General features: G+C 46.8%; 1 protein-coding gene across 4 annotated transcripts in view; it reads right to left on the bottom strand.

Annotated features, from left to right (window-relative positions):
• The window catches only part of unc79 (unc-79 homolog, NALCN channel complex subunit), a 77,588-nt gene that overhangs the window by 49,087 nt on the left and 8,395 nt on the right, over positions 1-20,106 (bottom strand). For all 4 annotated transcript variants that reach the window (XM_084393437.1, XM_084393438.1, XM_084393439.1 and 1 more), the window contains 8 exons: positions 15,254-15,424; positions 15,017-15,112; positions 14,854-14,909; positions 14,643-14,772; positions 12,967-13,031; positions 6,900-6,988; positions 5,835-5,875; positions 5,206-5,234 (listed from right to left, as the gene is read on the bottom strand). In XM_084393437.1, the coding sequence (XP_084249563.1) occupies positions 5,206-5,234; positions 5,835-5,875; positions 6,900-6,988; positions 12,967-13,031; positions 14,643-14,772; positions 14,854-14,909; positions 15,017-15,112; positions 15,254-15,424 (677 nt within the window). The remainder of the gene's footprint in view (positions 1-5,205; positions 5,235-5,834; positions 5,876-6,899; positions 6,989-12,966; positions 13,032-14,642; positions 14,773-14,853; positions 14,910-15,016; positions 15,113-15,253; positions 15,425-20,106) is intronic.

Below are 20,106 nucleotides of genomic sequence, written 5' to 3'. Positions count from 1 at the left end.
CTTAAACCACCGTTGATCTTTAAAAGACTCTCAATGTCACTATGCAAGACTCCAATCATGTTTATAAGGCCACAGCTGAACCCAAACGCATCTAATGTTTGCCACAAATAATGGTGTTCAACTCTGTCAAAGGCCTTTTCTTGATCAATTGAAATCAGGCAAATTTCACAACCCAATGAATTGGAGAGGTCCAAAACATCACAAATGAAAATAATATTGTCAGATATCAACCTATTGGGTATACAATAAGTCTGGTCAACATGAATGATATGCTCCATAACTTTTTTCAGTCTCATTGCCAACACCTTTGACAAAAGTGTGTAGTCAGTGCAACCCTAACCCTAACCCTAACCGGCCGCCAGTTCGTGATCTCTTGTAAATCCTCTTGTTTGGAGAGAAGAGTGAGGATTGCTCTCCTGCAGCTCAATGGTAAATGTCCTTTACTTAAACTGTCTCCGAGAACAAGCAACAAATCTTTGCCAATCATAGGCCAGAAAACGTAATAAAAGTCCATCAATGCCTGGAGCTTTACTGCTCTCTAGACTCTGGACCTCTGGTAAGCCCTCATAGAAGGACTGCGCCCCCTCTGGTCTCTCCTGGAACTCACTCTTGAAGAGCTTCTCTGCGTTAGCCTCCTCGGGGACCTTAGGTAAGCCCTCATAGAAGGACTGCGCCCCCTCTGGTCTCTCCTGGAACTCACTCTTGGAGAGCTTCTCTGCGTTAGCCTCCTCGGGGACCTTATGTAAGCCCTCATAGAAGGACTGCGCCCCCTCTGGTCTCTCCTGGAACTCACTCTTGAAGAGCTTCTCTGCGTTAGCCTCCTCTGGGACCTCTGGTAAGCCCTCATAGAAGGACTGTGCCCCCTCTGGTCTCTCCTGGAACTCACTCTTGGAGAGCTTCTCTGCATTAGCCTCCTCTGGGACCTCTGGTAAGCCCTCATAGAAGGACTGCACCACCTCTGGTCTCTCCTGGAACTCACTCTTGAAGAGTTTCTCTGCATTAGCCTCCTCTGGGACCTCTGGTAAGCCCTCATAGAAGGACTGCGCCCCCTCTGGTCTCTCCTGGAACTCACTCTTGAAGAGCTTCTCTGCGTTAGCCTCCTCTGGGACCTCTGGTAAGCCCTCATAGAAGGACTGCACCCCCTCTGGTCTCTCCTGGAACTCACTCTTGAAGAGCTTCTCTGCGTTAGCCTCCTCGGGGACCTCTGGTAAGCCCTCATAGAAGGACTGTGCCCCCTCTGGTCTCTCCTGGAACTCACTCTTGAAGAGCTTCTCTGCGTTAGCCTCCTCGAGGACCTCTGGTAAGCCCTCATAGAAGGACTGCGCCCCCTCTGGTCTCTCCTGGAACTCACTCTTGAAGAGCTTCTCTGCGTTAGCCTCCTCTGGGACCTCTGGTAAGCCCTCATAGAAGGACTGCGCCCCCTCTGGTCTCTCCTGGAACTCACTCTTGAAGAGCTTCTCTGCGTTAGCCTCCTCTGGGACCTCTGGTAAGCCCTCATAGAAGGACTGCGCCGCCTCTGGTCTCTCCTGGAACTCACTCTTGGAGATCTTCTCTGCGTTAGCCTCCTCTGGGACCTTATGTAAGCCCTCATAGAAGGACTGCACCACCTCTGGTCTCTCCTGGAACTCACTCTTGAAGAGCTTCTCTGCGTTAGCCTCCTCTGGGACCTCTGGTAAGCCCTCATAGAAGGACTGCGCCCCCTCTGGTCTCTCCTGGAACTCACTCTTGAAGAGCTTCTCTGCGTTAGCCTCCTCTGGGACCTCTGGTAAGCCCTCATAGAGGGACTGCGCTCCCTCTGGTCTCTCCTGGAACTCACTCTTGGAGATCTTCTCTGCGTTAGCCTCCTCTGGGACCTCTGGTAAGCCCTCATAGAAGGACTGCGCCACCTCTGGTCTCTCCTGGAACTCACTCTTGAAGAGCTTCTCTGCGTTAGCCTCCTCTGGGACCTCTGGTAAGCCCTCATAGAAGGACTGCGCCACCTCTGGTCTCTCCTGGAACTCACTCTTGAAGAGCTTCTCTGCGTTAGCCTCCTCGGGGACCTCTGGTAAGCCCTCATAGAAGGACTGCGCCACCTCTGGTCTCTCCTGGAACTCACTCTTGAAGAGCTTCTCTGCGTTAGCCTCCTCTGGGACCTCTGGTAAGCCCTCATAGAAGGACTGCACCCCCTCTGGTCTCTCCTGGAACTCACTCTTGAAGAGCTTCTCTGCGTTAGCCTCCTCGGGGACCTCTGGTAAGCCCTCATAGAAGGACTGCGCCACCTCTGGTCTCTCCTGGAACTCACTCTTGGAGAGCTTCTCTGCGTTAGCCTCCTCGGGGACCTCTGGTAAGCCCTCATAGAAGGACTGCGCCACCTCTGGTCTCTCCTGGAACTCACTCTTGAAGAGCTTCTCTGCGTTAGCCTCCTCTGGGACCTCTGGTAAGCCCTCATAGAGGGACTGCGCTCCCTCTGGTCTCTCCTGGAACTCACTCTTGAAGAGCTTCTCTGCGTTAGCCTCCTCGGGGACCTCTGGTAAGCCCTCATAGAAGGACTGCGCCACCTCTGGTCTCTCCTGGAACTCACTCTTGAAGAGCTTCTCTGCGTTAGCCTCCTCTGGGACCTCTGGTAAGCCCTCATAGAAGGACTGCACCCCCTCTGGTCTCTCCTGGAACTCACTCTTGAAGAGCTTCTCTGCGTTAGCCTCCTCGGGGACCTCTGGTAAGCCCTCATAGAAGGACTGCGCCACCTCTGGTCTCTCCTGGAACTCACTCTTGGAGAGCTTCTCTGCGTTAGCCTCCTCGGGGACCTCTGGTAAGCCCTCATAGAAGGACTGCGCCACCTCTGGTCTCTCCTGGAACTCACTCTTGAAGAGCTTCTCTGCGTTAGCCTCCTCTGGGACCTCTGGTAAGCCCTCATAGAAGGACTGCACCCCCTCTGGTCTCTCCTGGAACTCACTCTTGAAGAGCTTCTCTGCGTTAGCCTCCTCGGGGACCTCTGGTAAGCCCTCATAGAAGGACTGCGCCCCCTCTGGTCTCTCCTGGAACTCACTCTTGAAGAGCTTCTCTGCGTTAGCCTCCTCTGGGACCTCTGGTAAGCCCTCATAGAGGGACTGCGCCCCCTCTGGTCTCTCCTGGAACTCACTCTTGGAGATCTTCTCTGCGTTAGCCTCCTCGGGGACCTTAGGTAAGCCCTCATAGAAGGACTGTGCCCCCTCTGGTCTCTCCTGGAACTCACTCTTGGAGAGCTTCTCTGCGTTAGCCTCCTCGGGGACCTCTGGTAAGCCCTCATAGAGGGACTGCGCCCCCTCTGGTCTCTCCTGGAACTCACTCTTGGAGATCTTCTCTGCGTTAGCCTCCTCGGGGACCTCTGGTAAGCCCTCATAGAGGGACTGCGCCCCCTCTGGTCTCTCCTGGAACTCACTCTTGAAGAGCTTCTCTGCGTTAGCCTCCTCTGGGACCTCTGGTAAGCCCTCATAGAAGGACTGCGCCCCCTCTGGTCTCTCCTGGAACTCACTCTTGAAGAGCTTCTCTGCGTTAGCCTCCTCTGGGACCTCTGGTAAGCCCTCATAGAAGGACTGCGCCCCCTCTGGTCTCTCCTGGAACTCACTCTTGAAGAGCTTCTCTGCGTTAGCCTCCTCTGGGACCTCTGGTAAGCCCTCATAGAAGGACTGCGCCCCCTCTGGTCTCTCCTGGAACTCACTCTTGAAGAGCTTCTCTGCGTTAGCCTCCTCTGGGACCTCTGGTAAGCCCTCATAGAGGGACTGCGCCCCCTCTGGTCTCTCCTGGAACTCACTCTTGGAGATCTTCTCTGCGTTAGCCTCCTCGGAAACCTTAGGTAAGCCCTCATAGAAGGACTGTGCCCCCTCTGGTCTCTCCTGGAACTCACTCTTGAAGAGCTTCTCATGAAAAGCAACTGCACATGTACGGATGCCCAAAGACTCTTGCAGCAGTTGTCCGGTGCTGGACTCAGAGAGTGCAAGAAGTCTCCTTTGTCCATTTTTTTTGTTCAAGGCCGAAAACAAAAGTGAGAGGATGCATCCATTTTGGCAATATTTTGATGACGTGAGCGAACCAGAGCACCTTGGGTGGAAAACCCCAACAGGTTAGATAGAGCTGACTATTTCTTTTGAGAACTTTAAAATGTTCTCCTTCTCTTGTTGAGTCAAATCTTGCAGCTTCACTATTTCACTCTCCAAAGCTTTCATAGATCTAGTCATGTCCCTTGTGACATTGAGAGTATACTGTAGGCACAGCTGTTTTATATTGACCTTCCCTATGTCCCACCACTGTTGTAAAGAAGTGTTTTCAGATTTTTCTTCTGTGTAACCACTCCAAAAATACTTTAAAACATATTTTAAACCATTATCAGAAAGCAGGGACACATTCAAATGCCAATAGAACTTTTGCATTTCACATCTTTAACAAAGATAGCAGCTTGTACAAGGCAATGATCTGAAATACCAACTGGGTGTATTGAACAACCTTTAAGTACATTACTCTGATGTTTGAAACAGTAAAATCTATCAAGCCTAGCCAAAGAATTATCTTTAACATGAGTCCAAGTATATTGGCGCTGAGTAGTATGAAAAAGCCTCTAAACATCACATAAATCATTCGTCTCAATTTCTTAACTTTAAACAAACTGAAAAGGGAAACTCTCTTCGCATTCTCTCTGGCACCATTGATGTTTAAAGAACCCAGCTTTATATCACACATATCAAATGTTAATTTGCATTTAAACAAAACAGAGAGTTTAACACAAAAAACTAAAACAAAAGACACAAAGGACTGAATGTTGGTGAAAGAGTAATCACCCTCCACATCTGTGTGTCTCCACTAACATCACCTCAGACTCAGTGTTCATCAACCCATCATCTGACGGAGAACAACAGCTCAGAGGATACGACTTTGACTTTTGTAACTTATTCAGTGTTTGATTTTTTTTCTGGATTTTTTTTTCTCTTGGTTGACAATTTGGAAACGTCAGCATCCAACAAAACATCTTCCTCATTAAACAACACTGACTCGGCTCCTCTAGAGCTAATCTGGTCAGCCTGAGACGAACAGCTCTTCGTTTGGGTCTATATTGCTTTGAAACGTGAGATGATGCAGTGATTGACAGATGAGCTGATAGTGATGACCCTCCTCTCACGGACACACACACACACACACACACACACACACACACACACACACACACACACGACAACACCACCATGTTCCTCTTACCTTCTTCTGGCATATAGCAGAGATCTCCGCTGTGAAATCATGAGGACATCATTAAGATACACGAGCAGAATAAGATATGTTCCCTTTGACATCAACTAACAATCACAGCATTTATTAATCTATTTCCTACATATCCTAATACATTCAAACATTAACAGTTCACATCCTAATGAACGAACATGAATTAACAATGATTTATATTTATAAATTAACATTAACCTAGATCAATAAATGGTGTAAAAATGTGTTTTTGATTGACAGTTCATAAAACTAAAGTGATCTATTGGAAAGCGTAACACAAGACTGCCGTGAGAAACATGCAAACTGATGTATTTCTCTGTAGATTTGAGCGTTGGGTTTATAGAAATACAAGAAGTCTATGACATATCCTCGTTTTAGACAAAACTGATCATTCTGTCATCATTTATCTGTGTGACTTTCTTTCTTTTAATACAAACAAAAATGAAGATATTTTGAAGAATGTCTCAGCCAGTGAAACTGTTGGGTTCCTAACATTCTTCGAACTATCTTCCGATGTTCCACAGAAGAGAGAGCTCACACTGGCTCTATATGACGGAGGACTGATGTTCAGATGAGTGTGTGTGTGCAGTGTGTGTTCTGACACTGACCTTGCGGCAGGAGCACGTCCACGAGCCACTCGGCGTGATCGCTGTGAACATCAACAGAACTTCAGGAACCTTCATACACACATTCTCACATTCTCTTCCTTCTCTGAAGGTCTGATGCTGATCATCTAATCTGAGCTGAGAACACACTCTTTCCACGGCGGATAAAAAGACATACAGAATCAAATATTGCCTGATCTTTGGGAGTTCATATTTCTAGAGCATGAGGGCTCAAAAGGGCTTCATTCCCTGCTGCAGATCGTCTTGTTCTCTAGTTTGCAACTGTGCCGTCACAGCGTCTACAGTGCATTACCCCTAATTTCCATCAACTGTGGAACGGCTGCGGATCCGCTCCGGAGGCGGAGTCAATAGGTTTCCATTAAAGTCAATGTGTGTATTTTCACTGACTGCGGAACAGCTGCGCTCCGACTCCGGCGATCCGCAGCCCTCCGGAGCAGATATGCAGAGCTTCTGTTTTTGCCGGATGCCTGGAGAGCTCCGCATAAAGTCAGCACTTATATCGCACGATCATACGTGAATTCGCGAGATCTCGTGGGTCCTCGTGGCTGTCAGTCATGGCCGTAGCCGTTCTGCAACAAATTCGGGCCTGGTGGGTACTGAAGGACGGCGGAGCGCGGAGCCGACACGCAGCCGATCCGCAGTTGGTGGAAATCTGGGGTGAGTGTTACGCTGTCCGATCAACTGCTGCTATTGTGTATTATACTTCAAGTTAAACATCCCTGACATACAGATCAACAGTGATCGAGTTCCCCAGTCCTGTCTCTCTGACACTGTGCTATCTAAACCTATTTTCTACAGTAAATTGACCCCATGACCCCTGTAAATTGACCCCATGACCCCTGCAAATTGACCCCATGACCCCTGTAAGTTGACCCCATGACCCCTGTAAGTTGACCCCCATGACCCCTGTAAGTTGACCCCATGACCCCTGTAAGTTGACCCCATGACCCCTGTAAATTGACCCCATGACCCCTGTAAGTTGACCCCATGACCCCTGTAAGTTGACCCCATGACCCTGTGAGATGAGCTGTGATGAGGACGGCTCACCCGGCGATCCTCTGGCTGCACTCCTCACAGATGTAGAGCGGCGGGGGCTTGTCTCCCAGCGCGACCGAGAGCGTCGGGTCAATGCACATCTGGAAGACACACACACACCGTCAGCGAACACTAGAGCACACACACACCACACACTACAGCACACACACTAGAGCACACACACACCACACACTAGAGCACACACAGACCGTCAGCGCACACTAGAGCACACACACACACCACACACTAGAGCACACACACACACACACCGCACACTAGAGCACACACACTAGAGCACACACACACACCACACACTAGAGCACACACACACACCGCACACTAGAGCACACACACACCACACACTAGAGCACACACAGACCGTCAGCGCACACTAGAGCACACACACACACCACACACTAGAGCACACACACACACCGCACACTAGAGCACACACACACACCACACACTAGAGCACACACACACACCGCACACTAGAGCACACACACACACCACACACTAGAGCACACACACACACCGCACACTAGAGCACACACACACCACACACTAGAGCACACACACACACCGCACACTAGAGCACACACACACCACACACTAGAGCACACACACACCACACACTAGAGCACACACACACACCGCACACTAGAGCACACACACACACCGCACACTAGAGCACACACACACCACACACTAGAGCACACACACACACCGCACACTAGAGCACACACACACCACACACTAGAGCACACACACACACCGCACACTAGAGCACACACACACACCGCACACTAGAGCACACACACACACCGCACACTAGAGCACACACACACCACACACTAGAGCACACACAGACCGTCAGCGCACACTAGAGCACACACACACACCGCACACTAGAGCACACACACACCACACACTAGAGCACACACAGACCGTCAGCGCACACTAGAGCACACACACACACCGCACACTAGAGCACACACACACCACACACTAGAGCACACACACACCACACACTAGAGCACACACACACACCGCACACTAGAGCACACACACACACCGCACACTAGAGCACACACACACCACACACTAGAGCACACACAGACCGTCAGCGCACACTAGAGCACACACACACACCGCACACTAGAGCACACACACACCACACACTAGAGCACACACACACACCGCACACTAGAGCACACACACACCACACACTAGAGCACACACACACACCGCACACTAGAGCACACACACACACCGCACACTAGAGCACACACACACCACACACTAGAGCACACACACACACCGCACACTAGAGCACACACACACACCACACACACACACCGCACACTAGAGCACACACACACCACACACTAGAGCACACACACACCACACACTAGAGCACACACACACCGCTCACCACACACACACTAGAGCAAACACACACCGCTCACCACACACACACACTAGAGCACACACACACCACACACTAGAGCACACACACACCACACACTAGAGCACACACACACCACACACTAGAGCAAACACACACCGCTCACCACACACACACTAGAGCACACACACACCACACACTAGAGCACACACACACCACACACTAGAGCACACACACACCGCTCACCACACACACACTAGAGCAAACACACACCGCTCACCACACACACACACTAGAGCACACACACACACACACTAGAGCACACACACACCACACACTAGAGCACACACACACCACACACTAGAGCAAACACACACCGCTCACCACACACACACTAGAGCACACACACACCGCTCACCACACACACACTAGAGCAAACACACACCGCTCACCACACACACACTAGAGCACACACACACCACACACTAGAGCACACACACACCACACACTAGACTCTAGAGCACACACACACCACACACTAGAGCACACACACACCGCTCACCACACACACACTAGAGCAAACACACACCGCTCACCACACACACACACTAGAGCACACACACACCACACACTAGAGCACACACACACCACACACTAGAGCAAACACACACCGCTCACCACACACACACTAGAGCACACACACACCGCTCACCACACACACACTAGAGCAAACACACACCGCTCACCACACACACACTAGAGCACACACACACCGCTCACCACACACACACTAGAGCACACACACACCGCTCACCACACACACACTAGAGCAAACACACACCGCTCACCACACACACACTAGAGCACACACACACCGCTCACCGCACACACACACCACTCACACTAGAGCACACACACACTAGAGCACACGCACACACCGCTCACCACACACACACTAGAGCACACACACACCGCTCACCACACACACACTAGAGCACACACACACATGTTTTATTATGTGCATCTTCTGTCTTTTTGGGGCAAGTGTGTTGTGGTGTAAATGAAGGCATTGCTGAGTGAAGTATTCCTGTGATACAGTAACGCCGCAGTACAGTAAGTACAGTAATTACCCATCACTGCAGGTCTGTGATGAGCTCTGTGACAGCGTGAGACTGTTGATCTGCAGGATCTTGTGAAGTGTCTCTCTGTGAAGGATGATGGTTATGGGAACAGCCGCTCTCGGTAAACGAGTTACAGCTCGACTCTTCCGGCTCTAATTCTGTGTTTGACCGGGAACAGTCTATCAACCCTTTCCGGGAGTATTAGTGCTCTGATTCTGGGATGGGCCTGCTTTTATTTGGAGGTTCTTGCTTCTAGCTCATGTTGTGTCTTTGTTCATTTACAGCCCTCATGTTGTCCCAGGCTGCGTCTCAATCAAAGTCTTGGCCATTTTAAGGGCCGTCTCATTCACACAATCCTTCCCCTAAAAACACACAGTCCTTCCCCTAAAAACACACAATCCTTCCCCTAAAAACACACAATCCTTCCCCTAAAAACACACAGTCCTTCCCCTAAAAACACACAATCCTTCCCCTAAAAACACACAGTCCTTCCCCTAAAAACACACAGTCCTTTCCCTAAAAACACACAGTCCTTCCCCTAAAAACACACAGTCCTTCCCCTAAAAACACACAGTCCTTCCCCTAAAAACACACAGTCCTTTCCCTAAAAACACACAGTCCTTTCCCTAAAAACACACAGTCCTTCCCCTAAAAACACACAGTCCTTTCCCTAAAAACACACAGTCCTTCCCCTAAAAACACACAGTCCTTCCCCTAAAAACACACAGTCCTTCCCCTAAAAACACACAGTCCTTCCCCTAAAAACACACAGTCCTTCCCCTAAAAACACACAGTCCTTTCCCTAAAAACACACAATCCTTCCCCTAAAAACACACAGTCCTTCCCCTAAAAACACACAGTCCTTCCCCTAAAAACACACAGTCCTTTCCCTAAAAACACACAGTCCTTTCCCTAAAAACACACAGTCCTTCCCCTAAAAACACACAGTCCTTCCCCTAAAAACACACAGTCCTTCCCCTAAAAACACACAGTCCTTCCCCTAAAAACACACAGTCCTTCCCCTAAAAACACACAGTCCTTCCCCTAAAAACACACAGTCCTTCCCCTAAAAACACACAGTCCTTCCCCTAAAAACACACAATCCTTCCCCTAAAAACACACAGTCCTTCCCCTAAAAACACACAGTCCTTTCCCTAAAAACACACAATCCTTTCCCTAAAAACACACAATCCTTCCCCTAAAAACACACAATCCTTCCCCTAAAAACACACAATCCTTTCCCTAAAAACACACAGTCCTTCCCCTAAAAACACACAATCCTTCCCCTAAAAACACACAGTCCTTCCCCTAAAAACACACAATCCTTCCCCTAAAAACACACAGTCCTTCCCCTAAAAACACACAATCCTTCCCCTAAAAACACACAGTCCTTCCCCTAAAAACACACAGTCCTTCCCCTAAAAACACACAGTCCTTCCCCTAAAAACACACAATCCTTCCCCTAAAAACACCCTAAAAACACACAGTCCTTACCCTAAAAACACACAATCCTTCCCCTAAAAACACACAATCCTTCCCCTAAAAACACACAATCCTTCCCCTAAAAACACACAATCCTTCCCCTAAAAACACACAGTCCTTCCCCTAAAAACACACAATCCTTCCCCTAAAAACACACAATCCTTTCCCTAAAAACACACAGTCCTTCCCCTAAAAACACACAATCCTTCCCCTAAAAACACACAATCCTTCCCCTAAAAACACACAATCCTTACCCTAAAAACACACAATCCTTACCCTAAAAACACACAATCCTTCCCCTAAAAACACACAATCCTTCCCCTAAAAACACACAATCCTTCCCCTAAAAACACACAATCCTTCCCCTAAAAACACACAATCCTTCCCCTAAAAACACACAGTCCTTACCCTAAAAACACACAATCCTTCCCCTAAAAACACACAATCCTTCCCCTAAAAACACACAATCCTTCCCCTAAAAACACACAGTCCTTCCCCTAAAAACACACAATCCTTCCCCTAAAAACACACAATCCTTCCCCTAAAAACACACAATCCTTCCCCTAAAAACACACAATCCTTCCCCTAAAAACACACAATCCTTCCCCTAAAAACACACAATCCTTCCCCTAAAAACACACAATCCTTCCCCTAAAAACACACAATCCTTCCCCTAAAAACACACAATCCTTCCCCTAAAAACACACAATCCTTCCCCTAAAAACACACAATCCTTCCCCTAAAAACACACAATCCTTCCCCTAAAAACACACAATCCTTCCCCTAAAAACACACAGTCCTTCCCCTAAAAACACACAGTCCTTCCCCTAAAAACACACAATCCTTCCCCTAAAAACACACAATCCTTCCCCTAAAAACACACAGTCCTTACCCTAAAAACACACAATCCTTCCCCTAAAAACACACAATCCTTCCCCTAAAAACACACAATCCTTACCCTAAAAACACACAGTCCTTACCCTAAAAACACACAATCCTTCCCCTAAAAACACACAATCCTTCCCCTAAAAACACACAATCCTTCCCCTAAAAACACACAATCCTTCCCCTAAAAACACACAGTCCTTCCCCTAAAAACACACAATCCTTCCCCTAAAAACACACAATCCTTCCCCTAAAAACACACAGTCCTTACCCTAAAAACACACAATCCTTCCCCTAAAAACACACAATCCTTCCCCTAAAAACACACAATCCTTACCCTAAAAACACACAATCCTTCCCCTAAAAACACACAATCCTTCCCCTAAAAACACACAATCCTTCCCCTAAAAACACACAATCCTTCCCCTAAAAACACACAATCCTTCCCCTAAAAACACACAATCCTTCCCCTAAAAACACACAGTCCTTACCCTAAAAACACACAATCCTTCCCCTAAAAACACACAATCCTTCCCCTAAAAACACACAATCCTTCCCCTAAAAACACACAGTCCTTCCCCTAAAAACACACAATCCTTCCCCTAAAAACACACAATCCTTCCCCTAAAAACACACAGTCCTTCCCCTAAAAACACACAGTCCTTCCCCTAAAAAGACACAATCCTTCCCCTACAAACACACAATCCTTCCCCTAAAAACACACAATCCTTCCCCTAAAAACACACAATCCTTCCCCTAAAAACACACAGTCCTTCCCCTAAAAACACACAATCCTTCCCCTAAAAACACACAGTCCTTCCCCTAAAAACACACAGTCCTTCCCCTAAAAACACACAATCCTTCCCCTAAAAACACACAATCCTTCCCCTAAAAACACACAGTCCTTCCCCTAAAAACACACAGTCCTTCCCCTAAAAAGACACAATCCTTCCCCTACAAACACACAATCCTTCCCCTAAAAACACACAATCCTTCCCCTACAAACACACAATCCTTCCCCTAAAAACACACAGTCCTTCCCCTAAAAACACACAATCCTTCCCCTAAAAACACACAATCCTTCCCCTAAAAACACACAATCCCACAAACCCTCAGTATATTAGACTATATTACAGTAAGCACAGCAGCCACAGCCGTGGTCAGAGGAGAGGAGCCACAGTACCTTCACAGCCGGCTTGTTGATGGAGTTCTGGCACTCGATGTGCTGGCAGTGAATGGGGTTCCAGGCTGAAACACACACATGATGTCTAGATGTCAGGAGAAGGTCTGTCTCGAGCCACTGGAGCAGTGACGTTTGCAAACAAGACATGCTTCAGAACGGTTATTATCTGTGAAGACAGCGGAGTCAGTGAACCGGTCTCTCCAACACGTGATCTAGAGCTGCTTCTGCAAACTCTTCTTGGAACAAACAGTTCTGATTCATAAACTCTCTCGAGCAGTTCTGGGGTCAACAGTGACATCAGTACACTGACCTGAGAACAGTCTCGTGTCTGAAACGCAGAGAAGAGTCGAGAGAGCTGGATGTACAGTCTCAGAGACGTAGGTTCCTACTCTAGTGGCCAAATGCTAAAACTTAATCAAGACCTAATCAACATTAGTTATTCACATTTCCTGAATGAAACACTGATGACAATAAAATGATGACACCACAAATTCAGAGATCTGAGCAACAGGAAACCCCCAGAATAACTGTAAGTTAGAGATGCACCGAAGTATCGGTCAATAATCGGTATCGGCTGATAAAAGCTATTCGCTATCGGCTATCACTAAGAAAATCTCTCGTGTTGAATTTAGGGCGTTAATTAAGTTGAATTAAGTTAATGTGACAATAAGGCTTTACCAGTTAAAAGCAGCTACATAAAAGCAGGCTTTATTTGACCCTATGCATCACCCGTAGTTCAGGCCAGGGTTGCCAGATCTGCAGTTTTCCCTATACTAAACATTATTTGTAGCGCCTCTCATCCAATAATTGCAAAGAGCTTTGAGCTCGGTTACTTCTAACAAGAAACAAAGCGTCATCTTTCAAATTCTGTCCATTTTATCACGAAAATTCAAACAATAAAAGGCGTTTTGACGCTCTTAAATGTGACGTGAGATCGCTGTAGTGCCTCAGTTCAAGCAGCAGCGAGTTTTCTTCCACTTTAATACAAATTATATCTAGAAAAACATGCATAAATACCAGAAGATATGTTGAAAGATATAGTACAACTCACCGAAATCCATAACATGTCTCATTTATTATCTCAATCAGTGTTTCAGCCCTGGAATGATGCCAATAAAACAGCTTGAGAACAGTTATCACTTAAGGTGGTATTTACCTCAGGAAAGTCACCCGTTTGTTAGTTAGCTATAAAAAAACACTAGAGAAGAGATTATTTACTGTTAATTATATATGAATGTTTGAAAGAAGTGCTTATGAAAACTAACTTATAAGTGCAACTGAGTTGTATACAAACATCTAAGCTTTTATTTGGGTGTAATTATTATATCTATAATTTATAATATTACATATAATACCTCTGTTGTTAATTGCAACCAATATTACAGTGCACCAGATGAGAGGGTTTATAGTTTCCTGTATAGTCTGCAGCATTATTTGGGAGAGTTTTCATAAGAAAAAACTAACTATCGGTCTCGGTCTCGGCATCAGCTGATATCATTCAGAATAATGGGCTGTCGGTATTGGCTGAGAAATGTAATATCGGTGCATCTCTATTTTCAATACAGGTACGTTCCTGCGTATGGCTTTGTCTGAGTTGGTTTGAGCACGTAAACCATTATGCCGAGATGTTAAACTCGACGGCACTGAGCCGAACGGCGGCGAGGGTGGCGTCTCACCTGTGTACTGCAGGCCTCGGTACTCACTGATGGCACCTGGAGGCTTGAGGTTGGGCCAGTAATGGAAGAGCATCTGAACCGCCGGAGGTTTGACTTGGGACGGGCCGTACGAGATGACGTACAGAAGATCCTTTAAAAACACAGCCATCTCTAAGTCAGTGGGAAGTGCTTTCGGAGAAATCTCCAAAAAGACATGAAGAACCGATCATACCTTCCACACTTCCTGCTTGTATTTCATGAGACACTCCAGAAGCTGACAGTGGTACACTGGAGACAAGCAGAGGAACATGCACAACATTTAGAGCCCAGAAACCGTCCTGAAACTGCACTGGGGTAGAGACGGCGAACCCTGAGGCTGATCGGTGCGCATGTACCTGGGTTTGAAGTGTACTGCATGGCGATCATCAGCATGGAGGAGGCGGACAGATTGACATACGCTGGAACGCCGGCCTCTCTTCGAGTCGAACCCACTGCAACACACAACGCATTTCCTCACTTCAAAGTGCACATGATGTTGCATGTATTGGTGCTTACTGCTAATCAAATACGTCTTTCAAACGCAGCTCAAATACTTTTCTCTGAAGAAAGCTCTCTCGGTCAGATATACTCACGTATGGCCATGGGCAGGAAGGATGTGCTCAGGTACTCTATGATGTCTTTGTGCAGAAAGGGAGGGAAGGTGGCTAAAGTGGAGATCATGGTGTAGGGTAAAGTGCTGAGAATATCATCACTAAGGAAAGGCAGAAGGCATGTTGTGGTGTAAAATATGGCCTGCCCCAGATCTGAAAGACAAGCAGATGAGCGAATGAGCAGCACGTCCTCCACAACCGCAAACCAAGATCCATGCAGCTTCACAAACGCCCGTCTCCGATGTCACGATGACATTTACAGCTGTGGGTTTTCTCCAAAATGCATCTAAAGTCTATATAATGAAACACTAGCAGGTGCAAACACATCTTTAGCTGTTCCTACTGTACGAGTTGTTATCCAGTCAAAGCTCTCTGCGCTGACTGACAGAAGACTGAGATAGAAGAACGCCAAGCTCAGACTCCAGTGTTTCGATCGGAAAAGGAATTGTAATTGTAAAATGAAAGAGTTTGAGTTTAGATATGACTCCAGTAACTAGAGATCAAGCTGTCTGAAAGCAGCTTTTATTGGCAATGTCACTAGATGGAACGACCGATTTCTGCTGATAATCTCAAAATGGTCAAATATTGGCTGATTAATTAGCCAAGGGTGTTTCCAGTACAACGCCGTAACTCGCTGCCTAACTACCGTAGTACGATGTATTGTTGAAGAAATCAACTAGCTAGTCACGACTGTTTCCCGAAACCGCGTTGTCGCAAATTGGTCGTTCAACCACGTCGATTAATGATGTCACGCAGATGGAGGAGTAATAACTTCTGTTAATGAATCTGTTTGAGATGGAATTAGCGCTAGATGTTTTGCTATAAATTACGGACATGGCATCTGAGGACTATTTCAAATTTTTCTCAGTCATTTTGCTTTATTTCCAGATTCAATCATAGGCTCGTTCTTACGTACTAGAGCACTTTCGCACATGCGCACTCTTCAAAAACGACGCTTTAAATCCCTTGACAAACTAAAAGACATAAATTAAATTTGTATGTATTCTAAATAAAAGATACAGATCGTACTGACTGAACTGTACTGAATGTCAGCTTGCTTATTTGGCACAAGATAAGGATTTATTGAACCCACATGTCATGCAAACAAGAAACTCTGCTTCTAACTGCAGGTCGAGATCTGTCGTTCCAAACACACAACTCTGCGATGCTGTTTGCGAATGTTCGTTGGAACTATGTTTTCGGGAAACATCGACTCGTTGAACTGTTATTTTCATTTCCTGAGAAACAAACCGAGGAACTTAAATAGACAATACGCCGAAAAACGATCATTCTGCCATAATTTACTCGCTCTCAATGTGGTTCCAAACCTGTAGGACTTTCTTTCTTCTGTGGAACATAAAAGAAGATATTTTGAAGAATGTTGGCAATCAAACATGACAAACCATGACTGTGAGTAAATGATGACAGAATAATGATTCTTGGGTGAAAAAGGCCTTTAACTCTTTCTCCGCCATCGTTTACAAACAACAATAAGATGAGAAAATAGTGTTTTTTTCAAAGCCTTCATCCGGATCAGATGATCAAAAGATGGTACGGATAGAGGTATTATTTATATGCTGTTTAATGACCGCATTATTTTACATGTGCGTCAGCAATGCTTTGCTCCGTCTCATTTCAGAGGCTGCATCCTCCGGAAGGCACATTTGGAGGTTGCATACGGAAAGTATTCACAGCGCTTCACTTTTTCCACATTTTGTTATGTTACAGCCTTATTCTAAGTATTTTCCTCAAAATTCTACAAACAATACCCCATAACAACGTGAAAGAAGTCTGTTTGAAATCTGTGCAAATTTATAGATAAAAAAAATAAAAATAAAAATCACATGTACATAAGTATTCACAGCCTGTGCTCAATACTTTGTTGTAGCACCTTTGGCACCAATTACAGCCTTAAGTGTTTTTGAGTATGATGCTGCAAGCTTGGCACACCTGTTTTTGGGCAGTTTCTCCCATTCTTACTTGCAGAACCTCTCAAGCTCCATCAGGTTGGATGGGGAGAGTCGGTGCACAGCCATCTTCAGATCTCTCCAGAGATGCTCAATCGGGTTCAAGTCTGGGCTCTGGTGGGCCACTCAAGGACATTCACAGAGCTATCCCGTGGCAACTCCTCTTTTATCTTGGCTGTGTGCTGAGGGTTGTTTCTTATCTTGGCTGTGTGCTGAGAGTCGTTGTCCTGTTGGAAGATGAACCGTCGCCCCAGTCTGAGGTCCATCAAGGATGTCTCTGTACATTGCTGCATTCATCTTTCCCTCGATCCTGACTAGTCTCCCAGTTCCTGCCGCTGAAAAACATCCACACACCACCACACTTCACTGTAGGGATGGTATTGGCCAGGTGATGAGCAGTGCCTGGTTTCCTCCAGACATGACGCTTGCCATTCACGCCAAAGAGTTCAATCTTTGTTTCATCAGACCAGAGAATTGTGTTTCTCCTCTCTCCACAGAGAAACGCTGGAGCTCTGTCAGAGTGACCATCGGGTTCTCTATCTCCTCCCTGACTGAGGTCCTTCTGCCCCGATCGCTCAGCTCTAGGAAGAGTCCTGCTGGTTCCAAACTTATTCTATTTACGGATGATGGAGGCCACTATGCTCATTGGGATCTTCAATGCTGCAGAAATTGTTCTGTACACTTCCCCAGATCTGAGCCGCGACACAATCCTGTCTCTGAGGTCTACAGACAATTCCTTGGACTTCATGGCTTGGTTTGTGCTCTGACATGCACTGTTAACTGTGGGACCTTATAGAAACAGGTGTGTGCCTTTCCAAAGCATGTCCAATCAACTGAATTTACCACAGGTGGACTCCAATCAAGTTGTAGAAACACCTCAAGGATGATCAGTGGAAACAGGATGCACCTGAGCACAATTTTGAATGTCATGGCAAAGGCTGTGAATACTTATGTACATGTGATTTTTTTTTCCGTTTCTTATTTTTAATAAATTAGCAAAGATTTCCAACAAACTTCTTTCACGTTGTCATTATGGGCTATTGTTTGTAGAATTTTGAAGAAAATAATGCATTTAATCCATTTTGGAATAAGACTGTAACATAACAAAATGTGGAAAAAGTGAAGCGCTGTGAATACTTTCCCGATGCACTGTACATCATCGAGGTGGTCTCATTTAAGAAAAGTAACCACTAGATTGAAAAATAAGAAAGAAATTACAGTGTTTTTCACCTCACAAGGAAAAATAGTCAATTTTATTACGGTTACTTTTCTTAAATAAGACATCCTTGATGACGTATGCACCCTTTAAATGCGCCCTCCGGAGACGCAGCTCTTTTATGGCCCTGTCCCAAATGGCACCCTAAGCACTCACGGTCTTCCTACGAGTCTGCACTTTCTTGACGTAACGCCGCTTTGACTGTTGGGAAGAAGTCGCGGAGTCGCGGAAGCTGCGGAGATCGCATCAGTGCAGGCTCAGCAAAAGTGCGAATCGAGGGCGCATATCGACCGCAAAGGGGCCGTTCGCGAGCACCCATCTGAAACCTAAAATGACAAATGGAACACCCCATGGTCTCTGGGACTTAACGGACATGCGCACGCAGCAGCCACTGTAAGTTCACAAGATCGAAAGTGCATATGAAGTGTGCCATTTGGGACAGGGCCTTTATCTCTTGTTTCTTCTTCCTATTCTTTGCCTTACACTCTTTCAGAAGATGCAAAACAGCGACCCCTACCGTATAACAGTAAAACATGGATTGACGAGAAATTCAGTCAATGGCGGAGGAAGAGTTAACAGCAGGCACCGGTTCTTAGAGCGCTGAGCGTATTTGTTTGGCTCGAAAGCTCCACCCATCTAGTTGTAATCTTATTAACGCACGTTAAACTGGATCTCACTCTCAGAGACGAGGCCAGGAGCACCTGAGGATTAAACTGGATCTCGCTCTGAGAGATGAGGCCAGGAGCACCTGATTAAACTGGATCTCACTCTCAGAGACGAGGCCAGGAGCACTTGAGGATTAAACTGGATCTCGCTCTGAGAGATGAGGCCAGGAGCACCTGATTAAACTGGATCTCACTCTCAGAGACGAGGCCAGGAGCACTTGAGGATTAAACTGGATCTCGCTCTGAGAGATGAGGCCAGGAGCACCTGATTAAACTGGATCTCACTCTCAGAGACGAGGCCAGGAGCACTTGAGGATTAAACTGGATCTCACTCTCAGAGACGAGGCCAGGAGCACCTGAGGATTAAACTGGATCTCACTCTCAGAGACGAGGCTAGGAGCACTTGAGGATTAAACTGGATCTCATTCTCAGAGACGAGGCCAGAAGCACCTGAGGATTAAACTGGATCTCGCTCTGAGAGATGAGGCCAGGAGCACCTGAGGATTAAACTGGATCTCACTCTCAGAGACAAGGCCAGGAGCACCTGAGGATTAAACTGGATCTCGCTCTGAGAGACGAGGCCAGGAGCACCTGAGGATTAAACTGGATCTCGCTCTGAGAGACGAGGCCAGGAGCACCTAAAGATTAAACTGGATCTCGCTCTCAGAGACGAGGCCAGGAGCACCTAAAGATTAAACTGGATCTCGCTCTCAGAGATGAGGCCAGAAGCACCTGAGGATTAAACTGGATCTCGCTCCCAGAGACAAGGCCAGAAGCACCTGAGGATTAAACTGGATCTCGCTCTGAGAGTTGAGGCCAGGAGCACCTGAGGATTAAACTGGATCTCGCTCTGAGAGACGAGGCCAGGAGAATCTGAAGATTAAACTGGATCTCGCTCTGAGAGAAGAGGCCAGAAGCACCTGAGGATTAAACTGGATCTCGCTCTGAGAGACGAGGCCAGGAGCACTTGAGGATTAAACTGGATCT

The sequence above is a fragment of the Rutilus rutilus genome (assembly GCF_951802725.1).
Source record: "Rutilus rutilus genome assembly, chromosome: 21".
Taxonomy (NCBI): Eukaryota; Metazoa; Chordata; class Actinopteri; order Cypriniformes; family Leuciscidae; genus Rutilus; species Rutilus rutilus.
Note: the sequence above shows the minus strand (reverse complement) of the source record. Positions and strands in the feature narration are given on the sequence as shown.